The following is a 17,772-nucleotide window of genomic DNA, read 5'->3' as shown; positions in this document are numbered from 1 at the left end:
AGAATGATTTTTTAGTGTAAACGTGTTCCAAATATTGCACGGGATTTATACTAAAAAAAAATATTCATTATTTATCTGGAATTCCAATTCAGCTGGGCTTCCTATATTTTTATTGTTAAATCTGGTAATGCTAGTCAATGAGGTATAAGACTCGTGTTACAGAAATCCACATGACAGCTAACCTCTGTGGAAATACCTTCCAAGAGACACAGCCCTTAATTTACACACACACACACATATACACACACACCAGACCACAAAATGTAGATAATAATTCTTCCTTTAATGTGATTTGTGTTATTTTGACAACCTTCAGGACAAACTCAGATTCACAGTGACAAGCCCCATTGGCTGGTGTTGTCTGTGTGACAGTTGAGGCCTCCTGTGTGATAACGATCTTGGGTTTGGTCTGAAGCGTTAGAAGCCATGTCTTTTGAAGTATTTGGCTCTTGCAAGGACATCATTGCAGAAGTCACAGCTCAGGTCCTGGTGGCTTCTAACATAGCTCGCACCACCAGTGTAGGCACAGAGTCCACCTGGAATTCACGAGACAGGTTAATGCTGACCCCACAGCCCCTTGTTGCCTCAGGGGCTCAGAGGTTAACTTAGATTCTCTTTCCTAATTCCATATCAGGAGGCACTGAGGTTTGGGGGAACCTGGTGCAATATATTACACTTTCGCCTATTAACTCCACGCTGTGAAGCTGCTGACCCACACGTTACGCATACCTCTCAGGTACTGGTCAGGGGTCCAGGTTGGAAACCTCCTCTGGATTTCTTTGATTCTAACAATGAGGATGTGAGTCATCCGTGAAAGCTGGGACTCGCTGATCTGGGATGTGGGAGCATAGGGACCAGGGTCCTGGAGGGAAAGAAGCAGAGGAAAAGCCAAGTAAGCCAGGTCGGAGGGTGACAGCTTCATTGGATCAGTGATGCTTTTTTTTTGCTTTCCTTTTTTTTTTTTTTTTTTTTGGTGAGGAAGATTGTCCCTGAGCTAACATCTGTGCTAATCTTCCTCTATTTTGTATGTGGGATGCCACTACAGAATGGCTTGATGAGCAGTCTGTAGGTCTGTGCCCAGGATCTGAACCCGGGAACGCAGCGGGGTAGAACTAGAGGGCGCGAGCTTAACCACTCCACCACTGGGCCAGCCCCAGTGCAGTTTTTTATTTCCCTTCTTTTTCTCTCCTCCTTTGGTGGAACCAATGCTGCCTTCAATTTCCCTGGGGATAAATAGTAAAGCTACAAGTTCTGGGCAAAGGAAGGGACGAACAGACATTTCACTTCTGCTTCAGTGTAATGGGGAGAGGCAGAGTTGGAAGCAAGAGGGGACAGAGGTAGGGTAGGTACCACTCTGGCGCCCTCCTCCAGTGCTGCGAACACAAACCCTCCAAACAGGTCAGAAAGAGATTTTTCTATTTGTACTTATAATTCTCCTTCTGGATAACCTGAATGTCTTAAGGTTCTAACTTTTCTTATATACCTTTGGTTACCATTCCATGTAGGGTTCATCAAATTTAGGAGAAATATCTGACTTTAGGAAGTTCTTTCTTCAGCTTCAAAGGAGATGGACTCATTCTTTTCCCAAGAATGAGATTTTACAAAGGAGGCAGAACAGAGCAGTGGAAATGATGCCGGCCCTAACATCACCAGTGTTGTCCTTGGTCTCAGTTCTGCATTTTCCAGCTACCATGTGACTTTGCAGCAATGACTCTCTTTACAAAGCCACTTCTTCTCTTGTAAAGGATGGATTGCACGTCCTTCTCAACCCATCTCATCAGAATACCGGATGGGTCTCCAATTCGAAGTAAGACACGTACATTTGAAAGTATTTTAAATTGTAAAGTGTCCTATGAAGTACTAATGGGAAGCCAATTTCAAGATCATCGAGCAATACATTTTCCTAAAAGCTTAAAAAATGACTGCAATACTTCTAGGTTTCTCAACAACTACAACAACAATGTGAAATGCAATAGAAAAAAGCGTGGCCTCCTTGCTTTCTTGGCCATCACCGATTCCCCCAGCACAAGTCATTTTAGCAATGGAGTTAATTAACGCCCAGTTCCCTGGAAGTCTTCATCAGACAACAAGTGAAACGAGGCAGAATTAGCACAAAAATAAAACTTGATCTTTAGAACTAAGAATCGTGTAGAAAGAAGACAGGGAAAAGGAATTCAGTATTTGTTAGAATCTACCAGATAGCAAGTACTTTTTCACGTTATTTCGTTGAATCTTCATAAGAATTCTATGAGGATGGCATTTTATAGGTGAGGAAACCGAGGCCTAGGGAGATTAAGTGATTTATGCAAGGTCCACGGTTACACAATAACAGGGCAAGCAGTCAATCTGTGAACTTTCTCCCGCCCTACTGCCTCACTGGAAATCCAGAATAGGGTATCATGGATGATATCCTGGAAACGCAGCATAATTTACTTTGAAAAGAAATTGTGGCCCCAACTGAAGCAGGAATGTTGCTGTTTATATTTCTCAGGGAGAGCCAAGGCTCTCAGGCCTCCAGGGAGCAACTTTCACTCTGTGTTCTACGGAACTATGCGCCAGGGGTGCCATCAACAACAACAACAAATGTGAAGGTGTTCCCTTGGCGGTGTGCCATGCACTGCAGTGGCCATATGTCATAACTGGTGGAGGATTACCTGCGCCCTGATTCCATCGCCTGCATTGTCCACGTTGACCAGAATGTTGCCACCATGAGACTCCCTGGACAACACACCAGCAATCACTGCAGGGTCCACGCAGTACTTTCGGCCAACAGTACGCATTATGGGTTGATATCTCAATAGGTATGGCTTGTCTATTTCAGCCAGCCTTTCAGAAGCATGAACTCCTAAAGCAAACACAGAAGGAAAGATGAGACTTGGTGTGACTTATGCTGAAATGAGAGCTCAAGAAGAGAGAGAAAATACACTCCAAGGATCTGGATAGGAGTCTAGGACTGAGAAGCCCACGTCTGAAATCCCTAGGGGCCATTCCTAGATCTGAGATTATGATTATCCTTTAAGCTTGAGTCAGCATTCCTGGAGGGAGTGTCCTCTGTAGCTGTCCGTGCCCCTTGGCCAGGCTCTCAGGGGTTGCTCTGGCTGACTCAGGAACATTCTGTGGGCACAGGCACCACTGCCCCAAACTGAGCACCCCAGAGTTACCCAGTAAAATGAGACTGTCCATCAGCTACAACAGGCACAGGATATGAAATAGAAATTCTCCCAGCCCCTTCAAAAAGTCCTTGGAGAGCGACCCCTGGTGGCCTAGTGGTTAAAGTTTGGCACCCTCTGCTTCGGCGCCCTGGGTTCATTTCCTAGTCACAGAACCACACCACTTATCTGTCAGTAGCCATGCTGCAGTGGAGGCTGACAGAGAAGAATTAGAAGTACTTACAACTGGAATGTACAGCTATGTACTGGGGCTTTGGGGAGGAAAAAAATAGGAGAAGATTGACAACAGATGTTAGCTGAGGGTGAATCTTTCCCAGCAAAAAAAAAAGCAAAGAAAAAAATCACAAGTGCGTAAAAAAGAAAAAAAGAGTCCTCAGAGACTTTTCTTGACAGCTTTGCTCACTCTTGCCCTCCTTTCTACCCTAAAGTGACACTCAGAAATCATGTCAGTTTAAACATTTATGAAATAACAAGAATCCTGGGCAAAATGAAAATCAATACTGCTTCACCTGGCTAGCTTACTTACCTTCTGAGCATTTTTATGGCTTCAGAAGCACCTTCATCCACACATTATATTGACCAGAGTTTACAACGCTATTATCCTCCTTTCAAAGGAGGCCCTGGGGAAGCTAAGTGACTTGTGGAAGAGCCATGGCGAACACTGGGACTAGGTCTTTGGACTCCACGTCCAGTGCTCTTTCCACCATTTGGTAGTGCGGGGCTGTGGGAAACAGTGAGAGCCAAAAGGACGTATTGAGAGGGTCAAAACTTGTGGGGAAGGACAGGGAGACATGGGTGTGGGGAATCCAGGGAAGGGACAAAATCCTGTTGAAGCCACCCTTGCCAAAAGGAGTCACCTTCTCAGACAAAGAGGAAGAGGAGGAGGAGGGCAAGGTGGACAAGGAGCTTATGACTACCGCAGTAGCTCAGGCCTCGACGTCTTCCAATCCCACAAGATGCCCCAGGGGTGTCAAAGGTTTGGATGTCTCCGTAGCATCCCCAACTGCTACCTTCAGAGGAGTCTGCAAATTGAGAAAATTTCAACCTAAGACATTGAACTAGGACAGTTCTGGTCATCTTTCTACCCATGAATGAAGTGACATTAATAAAAATAACTATAGGAAAATCAGTAACAACAAGAACTTTACTCTGCAATGGAAAACACTTTTGAAACTTAGAGTATAGTAACTAAGAAACTATCACAGAAATCTCGATACTAAATTCCCACGTGCTGTCCTGCAGACCTGAGGAACTGTTGGAGCAGTTATACTCCTTGAAAACCTCTGGGGCTGTCCAACACCGTTGCGTGGGTGTCTCGGAACCAAATCAGAGATTATCTGTTCCCTGTAAACTAGTCCTCATCTTATAGCTTGTGTGAACTCTCAGCGCTTCTCCCTCAAATACTCCTAGCTTGTTGGTCTGAGAGATATTTATGTTTTGCCCTGAAGAAGCATTTATGAAGCCTGGGCCTCCCTGGGGTCTCAGCCCAGACCCACAGTAAAGGCACTGCTCATAAACTGGGACTTGGAGTCAGCCTCCCCTGCTCTCAGTGCGCTTGGAGGTGGGGGCCTAAGACAGCAAACAGGGAGGACCTGTAGTGAGGCCCGGGACCAGGTCTCCATGTAGGGGCTCCCTCTTTCCACTACGTCTCTCTTTGCCCTTCCATCTCTCTCTCTTTAACCCCCACTGTCATTCCAGTCACTGAAGCAGAGGAGTGGTTTTATGCACTATTGGGATTCCACAAAAGCCCCCGAAGAGAAGGGCATCTCCTAGAATTTTCAATTCACATGAGAGGGAAGGCACATGAGCTGGGAGCCAGCAACAAGATATCTACAAAGGGCAGGAAACTGCCCCTCAGAGCATCATCTCACCTTTATAAGCTGTAAGAACTTCTTAATAGATTACTCTTTTTGATTTATTTTATTCTTTGACTGAAATAGATTATATGATCAGATCTTAATGATTTGCAGATCTTCAGAAATATATCTATTGCACATCAACATATGTGTACTGTATGTTTATGTAAATGCATTTTAAGGTTGTATTTTCTTACTAAGAGCTTCTTGGGGTTGATTTGAAAATACTAGTATTTTGAAGTAAATACTTCTACCTTAAAAATTTTGATGAGTAACCTAAGAGAAAAGAGGAAATGAAATGACTTGGTCTCTTATGAGTATACTAAAAATTAAACAAGCCAACCTGTCCTTTATTATTTTTTAATTAGTACACTTTTACCTTTATAATTGGTGACAAATACCTTTAATAGTATTTGGTTGTGTCACTCATTGCTCCCTGCCCTGTAGCCTCTCCCTAACCACATTATATGGTCCTCAACGTTCCTTATATTCCCTAAACTCCTTGTAGGAATTTTTAAAGATTTGTTGAATGAATGGGTCAATAAATAAATGAATGAATGTGAGACTGACCCTACCTGAGAAATTTTTAGAATTTAGAGCAGGGAAAGAAATTGTTTCTCTTGAGAAATTATTCTTCCTCCTTTTGTTTATCAAAAAAACATGTACTTTCCCTTTTTGCCCCAGCTGCAAGGAACCTCAGGATGGAATCTGAAATCAAGCTTTGCAACTATGTCACCCTCAGTGGTTCGCTTGCTCACAGCTCCTTGATCCCACTGATGCTAGTCTTCTGTTGAATTACGTTAGTAGGCCACCTCAATCCTTCTGTGGAAATACATGGTCTATTAATAAATTCAATAAATACTTTTGGTGAAAGAGTTCTTATGGAGGAACAATGAGCAGTATCAATGGTATAAATTTACAGTCTGGTGTCAAGCAACACTGTTTCAAGCCCAGCCCACATTCTGGAGAACTCCCTCCTTTTGTGGGACATCCGGGAAGAGGCTGCTACAGCTTAGAAAAAAAAAGTTTTGCGCTACAGTTTTAGTATCAGAAATACCATTACATTCCTATGCTTATCCTTCCCATTTCCAAGGTCATTTGGGAAAAATAAAACGTACTCACCAGGAAGGGCAAGGAGGCCCAGAAGCAGCCACAGCACAGGCATATTGATAATGTGGCTCTGTGGGTCCTAAAAAGATTTTAAAATAGAAATTAGCTCCAAGATGCGAAAATATCAATCATCATTATAACAATATGTAATGTTTCTATGGAAAGGTGTGAAAAAAAGAAAGGAACAAGTTTCTCCATGTCTAAACTAAAAAAATCAATAATTTGAATCATAATGAAAAAAGCAAAAGTAGGATATGTGCTCCATTCCCTCCTTTCAGTTAACTTAAAAATGATGGGACCCTTACTCCGCCCACAAGGACTCACCATACCGTCAAGTTACTGGATACTAATTATTTCAAGAAGCCAAGATGCTTTGATTCTCAACATAGAGAAACATAGTGACCTGACTCCAGATCCTGCAAAGCAAATTCGTGATGCATGTGCTTTATGCCAATAACCTCTTCATTATCAAAAGATAGCCTGAAAAGGAGAACTTTGTATTAGCGTCTCTTAATTTGGGTTCTTTTTCCTTCGGGATAGAGGAAAGGTAACACTTTCCTCCGTGCTTTGGAACATATTCTTGGCTTTGTTTGGAGGAAGGAGTTGGAGACATTTCCCACTGCTCTAAGGCCCCAGCCTGAGAATTTCAGACCCCCTCAGTCACCTTGAGCTGTGCTCCCCGTGCTCCCTCTTTAAAACTCCTGGGCAGGAACAACCCTGGGCCAGAGCCCGGGAAGATGGAGAGACAGGCTAAGTCCACCAGCAAAGTCAAATTCCCGTGAAGTCAGGTCATGGGCAGGGGTCCAGGATTAGACTCAAGTTGTTCACTGTACAGGAGAACTGACAACTAGTCGCCGTCAAGCACTTGCTTATATGAGAGCTTGCTCTCATACACTTTCTCTCTTTCTCATCCCAACCATTCCTCCAGTCATCTTCCTCCTATACAGAATCCTGGTTCCCCCACTACCTACCAAACGAATACACAAATACTACCCAGAATAGCTTACAGTTGACCCCAGAGAATGCTGGAGGAGCCCGACCCCAAAGCCTTTGCCTCCCACCAGCTCCTCCCACTGCAGGGTGTGCTCATCGTCTGCCTTGGTCAGCTGAGCCTGGCTACCTATCATTTCGAATTGTTACCATCATCACAAGTGGGAGCGTGCATATAAATATGACACTCAGCACTTTCATAACGCTTTTCTCATCTCTTTTAAGATTATGCTTATGGACAGTTCCTTCCAAACACCCAGGAAGAGATTGTGTCTCAAGATGAAGAAGAGGTACGAAGGAAGTTATTTGAATTAAGTCTTCTTAAACCAAGGGGTTGTCTTCCCCTCAGACACAGTTGTGTGTTTTGCTTTTCTTCTCCACAACATTGAGGTGCTATACATGATTTCCCTTAGTTGAATGGCAAATGTCATGCTCAGTCCCAATAGCAGAAAGACACAGGAACTTGGAATTTTAGCTGGGTCTACAGGAACTCTCAAATTCAATCACCCAACAGGAACCATTTATTTAGTACCCACTGAGCCCTCACCACTGAATGAGAGAGGACACTCCACCCCAGGAAGAAGAATGGAGAAGGAGCCACTTCGGTACAGGAAAAGCCCATAGTCTCATGAAAATGTATCTTACAGAGGCATCTCACTGGCTTTACGGCTTTACAGAAAAGGCCCTAAGGAAAAAGCACTGCTTTCATCCAGATGCTAAACCCAGGGTATTTTACTCCTTTTGCTGCTTCTCTGGGGAACAAAAATACTTGTTCTTGGAAACCAAATGGAAGGACTTAGCTTTCATTGCAACATGAAAGCTACCTCATTTTCCAAGCATGGAATTGAATATCTGTGTTGACCAAGCACTTGAATGAAAAGATTCTATGCACCAACTACTTAGGAACACAGAGTTATTTCCTGTCACTGTTTTTCAATTACATTAGGAAAGCACAAGAAGTGACAATGAGCATAAACACAGCATATTGAAGCAACCCAAACTGTGTGACCCAAGTCTACAGGTGCCGAAAGGTATTCTATGTTCAGAAGGGATTGTTGAGGCATTGCTGGAGTCTGCTCAGGGAGTGCCCATCAGTTACTCATGACTAATCTATGGCTCCCTGCAGCTGAAACCATTATTAAATGTCAGGCCAAGCCAGCACAGTGCTCATGATGCCAAGCACAATATCTACAGCAGCATCCCTCTTCTCCTTTCCTGGAGAGCAAAACAGTGACAAACAGCATGGGAATGTCAACAAGCTGGGGCAGCAGGTCTGCCAGGCACAGTGGAAACTGACAACCTGAGCTTCCCTTGGGGCCAGTTCAAGTTCCTGCTGGCCTCCATCCACCAAGTCCTTTGTAATTCTCAAGCATTGTTTAGATTTGGCAGGCATAATGGACCATTTCTTTCTCAGAAAGAAATTTTTCCCGAAAAGGGCGAAATAAAGGTCCTTGCTCTTTGTAATTCTCTCACTGTAGAACTCTCATTCCTTTTCCACAGATGTTCTTCCAGATTTTCACCATAGACTTTGCGCCATAGGCACCCCAGGTTCTTAGGGTCCTCCAACCAGCCTGGAAAATGTACTGTATTAATACACTGAGGCGCTGGGAGATGAAGACAGCCCTGTGCCATTGGGGCCCCCATTTGATCCTGGAAGGACTGAGAACCAGTCTACATATCTGAATTATGCAGGTCTCCTGTTCCATGTTGTACTGTCACCTGGCTTTATTGCTAGCTTGTTTCTTCATCTGCTTGCTCCCTGTGTGCTGATAGGCCTTTCCAAGAGCATCACATCTTAGTCATATACCCTCTGGCTGGCCCATCTTCCCCCTCCCTCCTCACATATGCAGCAACACCGGAGCTCATTGCCTCACAGACTGCTATGCACAAACAGGCCTTAAATTAAAATAATAGTAATGACAGTCACAAATATAAAATGTTTCTGCCACTAGGATCACATTTTCTTGAGACAAATCTAACTTTTTAAAGTAAAATATACTCATTTTAAACTCATTTTTTGCAGAGTTGCATTTTCCCATGGTCTGTTAAAATATATGTTTCCTGAATTTGGATGGCAAGCAATGATTATCAGGCCGGAAGAGCTCAGAAGTTTGATGGCTGCTCTTCACTCTCTGCGGGCAAATCCTTTCCTTGTAGGGAGAGACCTGGAAGGGAGTTCCTTCTCTCAATATGACCTCTGTGCCTGCTTACCTCACTTTGCCCATTTGGGGTTCCCAGAGTTGAGACCTTCAGGAAGTCTCCTCTCCTGGTGCTGCAGACTATCCCAGGAATATCCCATGCTGAACAAAGATCAAATCGAAGAAATCATGGCCTCTCTGTTTCACCCAAGACTCTTGAAGCTTGTCTATCCTTTGACTCTGTCAAGCTTAAGCTGCTAGAAATGTTGGTCCAGCACAACCAGAGGCACTCGTGACTAGAATATACAACTACGTACTGGGGGATTTGGGGAGAAGAAGAAGAAGAAAAAAAAAAAGAAGAGGATTGGCTCAGGTGCCAATTAAGAAAAAAAAAAAGGTTACCATTAAAAAAAGAAAAGGAAAGAAAAGAAAATCTTGGCCTTGTTCTTTCACAGCTTCCAGAGAAAATAGGACTCTATTATAGAACCATCACTTAAGGTGTATGGGGCTAATGTAACATTGACAGGAGTGAGTGTGAGGGTGGGGGGAGAGATTACTCTCTGGCAAAATACAAACACCTCAGTCCTTTGGCTTTGAATTAACAAAACAGACATCCCATTTGGCCTACTACAGTTTCTGTTAAAGGTACACATATTTCTGTTCTCTCATTCTTCATTTTTCTCATGCTCACAAATCCAAAAGTAACTATATATTGCACTAAAAAAAATCTAAATTTTTATAAGTATTTTAATAAATAGGAAAAAATAATTCTATCATCTATATAATCTTTAATTTTATAACTTCAGTTTTCCTTGCAAGGTCCTTCAGTTTTATCTGACTCTAACTTGTCTTATTTACTCAGCAACAGAGACACAATCTTTATCAATTAATCAACATAGACCAGATTTTTCATCCTAAATAAGCCTGAGCATAAGCTCCATCACTCTGTTCCACACTCACCTGCCTTCAGTTAGCTCTTGTCCTTAGAAGCAGTCAGCCCACAACACTTTATATAGAGTCCTTGTCATGCTTCCTCTTTTTAAAAGTATTGGCTTCATCCTATTATGAAGAGATTTATGGCCAAGTTTTACAAATTATAATAATAATAATAATAATTACAAAGACTTTGAACTTACATAGGGTCTTTTATTCAATTATGTCTTGGTATTTTGCAAAGAGTAACCCATTAGTTCCTTACCACAACTCAGAGGGCAGATCCTAATTGCAGGTTCACTTTGACACTTTTAGTTCCAATGCTTGTTTTTATTTGTACCAGTTTCTGGGAATAGGGCTAGGTAAGAAAGAAAGGAGTGAAGGAAGAGAGGAAGGAAGAAAGAAAGAGAGAAAGAGGGAGGGAGGGAGAAAGAAAGCAAACAAGCAAGCAAGTAAGAAAGAAAGAAAGAGGGAAAGGGAAAGGAAAGGAAGGATGGAAGGAAGAAGGGGGGGAGAGAAAAAGAGAGGGAAAGAAAGAAAAAAGCAAGAAACAATGCGGGAAGGACGGAAGGAATTGTACTGAACCAGGTGCATTTGGCCCCTGCACAGTATGCCAATCACCAAGACGAGTTTTGCAGCAGAGAAACGGTTTATTCATGAGGCAGCCAAGCAAGGAGATGGGAGAACATGTCTCAAAGCTGCCTCACTGAAAATGGGGATCAGGGATATTTATGGGATAGAGGGGCAAGGTTGTCTGAAGTGTGGGAATAGATGATTGGAGGTAAGGAGAAGTGAGGTAATTGATGATTTGTGTAAGCATAGTCAAGCTTCATGGCTCTTCATACGACGCATATTCACAAAATGATGGCATTAGCACGACCTGAGGATGGAGTTTTGGGCCTCCTGACGTTAAAGGGTCACCTATCAGGCATTTGCGCAGGCCGGGTTGATGAGTTGGTGGTCTTAACCAGCCTGAGCTGGACAAGGAGTCAACTCTCAGTTCCTGAAAGACTTAAGTACCCATTACCATGGTGACCCATCGTCACAGATGTTATCTATAGGGTGGGCTTTAGTAATGCATTGTCTAACTACTTTTGCAAAGAGACAATTAACCAAGTATAGTTTAAGCAGGTTGGCCCCCTTTTCAGGAAGGAAGGAAGAAAGAAAATAAGTTAAATTTGGAGTGTCAGAAACCCCTATTCCTGGTCTGTATTTCAGGCCAGCAGAGCCACACCTTAGACAGGCTGGATGATGCTCTTTTATATAAATCCACTACTTAACAATTTGTTCCTAAATGTCTACCTCAATAAATACTTCAAGAGGATTTATATGAAGTTTCCAGGAAGGACTCTTTGTTGCTGATTGCCCAGGGGTTGAGTTTCATAACTGAAAAATGGAGCCCTCTCTGTCTCCACACCCTATGCCCCAGCTCTGCTCAATGACTTGATTTTCCCCAGACACAGCCCCATCATTTGCTCTAGGCCTTTCTAGGGACAGGGACTGTGCTTCATTTGTCTTTATAACCCCAGCACCTGACACCCTGCCTGACACATATGAGATACTCAATAAAACTCGTGGAATAAATGGCTTGCTCACTGCCTAACTTGTTTATAATCTGTCTATTCTGCATCCCCTGCCTTCTCCCCACTGCCCTTCCCTGCTACAACTAGAATGTAAGCTCTGAGCAGTGAACTTGGCTGCTTCAGTTATGACTGCGTCCTCAGAGCCCAGATCCAAGTCTGGCACATTGTGGGTATTTGATAAATATGTGTTGAATCAGTCAAGTCATGAAGAATCTCTACCATCTCACCCAGCAACATTCAGATTGGGTCCCCAACACTGGGTCCTAGGGTAGGCTCACTTTCCTCATGTTCCGTGCTGCCATGTGGATATTTCTATCACAGCACTTGTGACACTTTATTTATTGCTGGTCTGAAAACAACTTGAGAGCAAGAACTGGGTCTTTTTTCTAGTACCCCCTAAAATGGCACATAAGAGGTATTCAATGATTGTTTATGGAATGAATAAATGAATGAAAGGATATTTATGACTTTTGGGAAGTCAACGACTCAGCCTCTGCAGCTCAGACTTTGGGGATTAGGATTTTGTTGTTCTCTACCCATGACTGAGATGCTGAGGCCACAAGAAAGCAGGGCACTGTGAGCAAAGATCCAGACCTGGAGGCCCAGGGAGTTCCTAAATTGTAAATTTGAGGAGAAGGGTGTGAGAAGGCTGGTCTCCTCTCTGTTGTAGGCAGAACTGGGATAAAAAGCAGAAAAATAATGTACACCATTAAAAACTGTATCTCTACCAAAAAACAGGAACTGTTCTCTTTATTTTGTCTACCAAAGTCTAGCACACGCCAATGACAACTAACATTTATTACAGTGTGAGGAAGTTTGGGAAGGCCCTGGCCCTATCTGCAAAAACACCACATCAGGGCTGATCTAACACTGTGCCAAGGGCCCACACTGATGTCCTGGAAGGTTCTCCCTGGTCAGCAGCCAGCATGTTGCCTGGCAACAGCTCCACAAAAACAGTGCCAACCTAGGCTCTCAAGCTTGTTAGTCCTCAGCCAGTTCCCATATGGACAACCTTCCTTTCAAAGACCTAGTGTCTATCCAGTGGAGGAGGCCATAGAAGTATTGAAAAGAAAGCTTGCTGCACCTGGACTTCAGTGAGACTAAATAGAGACAGCTCAAGATATTCCCTGCCATGCCCCGAGAGCCAGGGGAGCAGTGAGTGCCCCCTATAATTCTGACACCAATTCCAATGTGTATTTTTCCACACCACACAATTCTGTGACACCAACTGGGTGTCCTACAGTTTAACTCAATTTGGACACTACCTGGAGATAGCATCAGATCCCACAGGTTAAGGGCTCAGTCCTACAGGACTACCCTCCTATTTCCCAAGTCCAGTTGTCGCCTATGTTTCTGACCAACCAACCCGCTATAAATCTGAGGTTCAGAAGACTCCGTCCTTGATTTTGATTAACTTGCTAGAGCGGCTCACAGAACTCAGAGAAATGTTTTCCTTACTGGATTACCGGTTTATTATAAAAAAGACATAACTCAGGAACAGCCAGATAGAAGAGATGCATAAGGCAAGGTATAGGGAAAGGGCGCAGAGCTTCCATGCCCTTTCTGAGCGCACCACTCTCCCTGCATCTCCATATGTTCCCCAGCTTGGAAGCTCTCTCAACCTCCTCCTCTTGGGCTTTTATGGAGGCTTCATTACAGAGGCACGATTGATTAAATCATTGGCCATTGGTGATTGAACTCAATACCCAGCCCTTGTCTCCTTTGGGGACGGGGGAGGGGGCAAAGCAGATCTGAATGTTCCAACTCTCTAGTAGCATAGTTGGTTCCCCTGGCAGCCCCTAACCTAATTAACATAACAAAAGACACTTGTATTGTTCTCATTACTCAGGAAATTCCAAGGGTTTTAGGAGCTCTGTACCTGGAACAGGGATGAAGACTAAATATATAGTTCTTACTATAAATCACAATATCACACTCCCTCATCTCACTCCCACCCTGGTCTTATTCACACACAGGATCCTCTACTCAGTTTGAGTTTGTGTGTCAAATGATTTTAGCCTTCTTACTCTTACTTTAAGGCTGGGTTCTGCATGGAACCCATCCAAAGGAACACAAATTAATTGCCACAAGCCTCCAAAACAAATAGATAGCTTTAAAGGAAACTACCTTAAAAAGTAGCAAAAAGAGAACCATTCTACACATCACCAAACTTCCTAAAAATCCTCTTTGCCAGTCTATCACTCCAAAGCTTCAGAAGGTGTCTGCCCCCACCCACATTATTTCTTCTCTACAGTGTCTCCTAAATGATATCCTCTTCCCCAATCTCCTCTCTTCCTGGTACCTCTTGGTTTTTTCTAACACCCCAGTAATGTAATAAATATCACAAGATTCTGCTGCATACAAGTTGAAAGCACTTATTGACATATCAGGATCCTTTGCAAATGCCACCTCTTCTACTCATTTAAACATCTGAGTTGACAAATGAGGCAAGGTAAGTATCTTGCTTGGGACTGGAGGGACTGAGCTGGGAACCCAGGTGTAGGCTGACAGCCAAGCCTCTCTTCCCTTAGGTGCTGTCCCAGGCAGCATTCAGTTCTTAAATTCTGGCCAATGTTTTTGAGGCAGGTGCTTCCTGGACTCTTGCTTCTTCAGTTCCCTGCCCTACTCAGTGTTTGAACTTTCAACCACCTTCAGTCCTGAGTGGAGACACTGCCTTCGGTTGCCATTCATATCTGAGAAACAGCTCTTCATGGACCCAACCTGTGATGTGACCATTTCCTACTTCTTTGCTGCTGCACCTGGGCCTCCTAACCCTAAGAATCCTAGTATGCAAAGGGGGCATTCTCCTTAAAGCCTCTTGGACACTGAAGAAAAATGACAGTCAGATTTACGTTTTAAAAGTGTCCTCCAGCTGCCAATTAGATTGGAGTTGAGCAAGAGTAAAGGGACTAGTTGAGAGATATTGCAGAAGACTTGGTAAGAGATGATGGTTGGACTGGGATTATGATTAAGACAGAGAGTAGACATATGTGAGATGTATTTAGAAATGGAATTGACAGGACTTAGAGTGGGACTAGATGCAAAGGATGAGGAAAAGAAAGAGGGCATAAGCAACTAGGAGAATGGTGCTGAGTCTGGAATGTTGGAGATGGAGCAACTTTGCAAAAGAAGATTAAGAATTAAGTTTTAGATGTTGGAATTTTGCAGCATGTTTTTTCTTAGGAATTGCTCCCCATCTTCAATTCTCTTCTAATATAGGTGAGTACCATGAGAGTAGCCATGTTGTAACTTGACCCTTCCTCTTTGGCCACTGTCTCTTGGACAAGGGATGACAAAATGATTTCAGCTGGGCCAAGAGACAGCATGGTACCAAGAAAGAGATGTAGCCATCTCTCTTCAAATTGCTGAAAGTGATGACATGTGGATTTGATATTTGTTGGTAGTTTAGAACAGGGGTCAGAAAACTATGGTCCAAGGGCTGCCGCCTGTCATATAAATAAAGTTTTATTGGAACACATCTATGGTCATTCATTTACACCTTATCTATGACTGCTTTCGTGTTACAATGGCAGAGCTGAGTATTTACCACAGAGACCACATGGCCCACAAGTCTACCTGGACCATTAAGAGAAAGCTTGCCGACCCCTGGTCCAGAATCTCTATTTTGTCTGAGGAATTAGAAAAGCAGCTAGAGAGAAAAATGAAGTAGTTGCACAGGAGGAATGAGGAAGAAGAAGGAATGAGAATTGAGGTGTTCTGACAGCATCCTAAGCCAAAGTTCTGGTTGATCTTGAGGTCCAACCACATTCCTGGTCTCAAGTTCATCTGAGACACCCCAGTTGTCTTATACTAAATTTCTCTTTTTTACTTAAAGTAGTTTGAGTCAGGGTAATGATATCTGCAACTAAAGGGTACTCTCATTTAATTTACCCACTTATTCATCTTGCATTCATTCATTCATTCAAAACTTTCATAGGGAGCTTATTCTCTGTCAGGCACAGTGCTGGGCATGGGTGATACAGTGGTGAACAGGACAGCTATGGTCCCTTCCCTCGTAAAGCTTATCCTCTAAAATAGTGAGCGAGGTTTCAGGTGCCTGTAGGATATCCAAGTAAAGATGTCATAATGGCAATTAGAGCTTAAGTGAGATCTGGATTGAAGACTATAAATTTGGGAGTCGTTATATAGAAGAATTTATTTTTAATTTAAAAAATTTTTTATTGAGGTAATGTTGGTTTATAACATTCTAAATTTCAGGTGTTCATCATTATATTTTGACTTCTGTATAGACTACATTGTGTTCACCACCAAAAGTCTAGTTGCCATCCATCACCATATATATGTGTCCCTTACCCCTTTTTACCCTCTCTCCATCCACATCTCTGCTTCCTTCCTCTCAGTTCTCTGTATCTTTGTGTTTGTTTGTTTATCTTCCACATATTAATGAAATCATATGGCAATTGCCTTTCACTTTTCTGACTTAAATCACTTAGCATAAAACACTCAAGGTCCATCCATGTTGCTGTAAATGGCATGATTTTGTCTTTTTCTATGGCCGAGTAGTATTCCGTTGTGTATTTACACTATGTCTTCTTTATCCATTCATCCATTATAATTCTTTGTATTTCTGTGGTAGTCATTGTAATTTCTCCCACTTCATCTCTGATTTTATTTATTTTAGACTTCTCTCTTTTTTCTTAGTGAATCTAGCTATAGGTTTGTCTTTTTTTTTTTTTTTTTTTTGGTAACATCTGTTACCTGAACTAACATCCATTGCCAATCTTTCTCTTTTTGCTTAAGAATGATTGTCCCTGAGCTAACATCTTTGCCAATCTTCCTCTATTTTATGTGGGATGATGCCACAGCATGGCTTGATTCGTGGTATGTAGGTCTGTGCCTGGGATCTGAACCCACAAACCCCGGGCCACCTAAGTGGAGCACATGAACTTAATCACTATGCCACCAGGTCAGCCCCAGGTCTGTCAATTTTGGTTATCTTTTCAAAGAACCAGCTCTTAGTTTCATTGATATTTTCTAGCATCTTTTTATTCTCTGCTTCTGCTCTGATTTTTGTTATTTCCTTCCTTCTACTGATTTTTTTCCTTTTCTAGTTCTTTTAGGTGTGATGTTAGATTGTTTATTTGCGATTTTTCTTGTTTCTTGAGATAGGCCTGTATTGCTATGAACTTCCCTCTCAGTACCACTTTTGCTGAATCCCATACATTTTGGTATGTTGCATTTTCATTTTCATTTGTCTCCAGGTATTTTTTGATTTCTCCTTTGATTTATTCATTGACCCAGTAGTTGTTCAATAGCATTTTGTTTAATCTACACATATTTGTGACTTTTTCAGTTTTCTTCTTTAGTTGATTTCTAGTTTCACAAGTTGTGGTTGGAAAAGATGCTTGATATTATTTCAAGCTTCTTAAATTTATTGAGACTTGTTTTATGGCCTAATATGTGGTCTATCTTGGAGAATGTTCCATGTGCATTTGAAAAGAAGGTGTATTCTTCAGTTTGGGGATGGAATGTTCTGTACATAATTATTAAGTCCATTTGTCTAATGTATCATTTAAGGCCAATGTTTCCTTATTAGTCATCTGTCTGGATGATCTATCCATTGATGTAAGTGGGGTATTAAAGTCTCCTACTATTATTGTGTTACTGTCAACTTCTTCTCTTGTGTCTACAGATATTTGCTTTATGTATTTAGAAGATCCTATGTTGGTCACACAGATGTTTACAAGTGCTATCTCCTCTTGTTGGATTGTTCCCTTTATCAATGTGTAATGCCCTTCTTTGTCTCTTGTTAAAGTTTCTGTTTTAAAGTCTATTTTATCCTATATAAGTATTGCTACTGCAGCTTTATTTTCATTTCTGTTTGCATGGACTATCTTTTTCCATTTCTTCACTTTCAGTCTGTGACTGTCTTTAGAGCTGAAGTGTGTCTCTTGTATGCAGAATAAATATGGATCCTGTCTTTTTATCTATTCAGCCACCCTTTGTCTTTTGTTTGGAGCATTTAGTCCAT

General features: G+C 42.3%; 1 protein-coding gene across 2 annotated transcripts; it reads right to left on the bottom strand.

Annotated features, from left to right (window-relative positions):
• Positions 1–262: 262 nt before the first annotated feature.
• Positions 263–10,288, bottom strand: LYG1 (lysozyme g1). Of its 2 annotated transcripts, none has more exons than XM_046662666.1 (6): positions 10,225–10,288; positions 6,149–6,215; positions 4,088–4,192; positions 2,655–2,845; positions 730–862; positions 263–536 (listed from the first exon to the last, which is right to left on the bottom strand). In XM_046662666.1, exons 2-6 carry the CDS (start codon positions 6,189–6,191, stop codon positions 418–420), a joined length of 591 nt encoding a protein of 196 aa, XP_046518622.1. In that variant the 5' UTR covers positions 6,192–6,215; positions 10,225–10,288; the 3' UTR covers positions 263–417. The 2 variants fall into 2 exon arrangements, with proteins under 2 accessions (XP_046518622.1, XP_046518621.1); XM_046662665.1 differs by lacking the exon at positions 10,225–10,288 and adding an exon at positions 9,338–9,505.
• Between the last annotated feature and the right edge of the window lie 7,484 nt (positions 10,289–17,772).

Source organism: Equus quagga, chromosome 5 (genome assembly GCF_021613505.1).
Source record: "Equus quagga isolate Etosha38 chromosome 5, UCLA_HA_Equagga_1.0, whole genome shotgun sequence".
In the NCBI taxonomy this organism is placed as follows: Eukaryota; Metazoa; Chordata; class Mammalia; order Perissodactyla; family Equidae; genus Equus; species Equus quagga.
The sequence above is the reverse complement of the archived record's forward strand: the minus strand, read 5'-3'. Positions and strand labels throughout refer to the sequence as shown.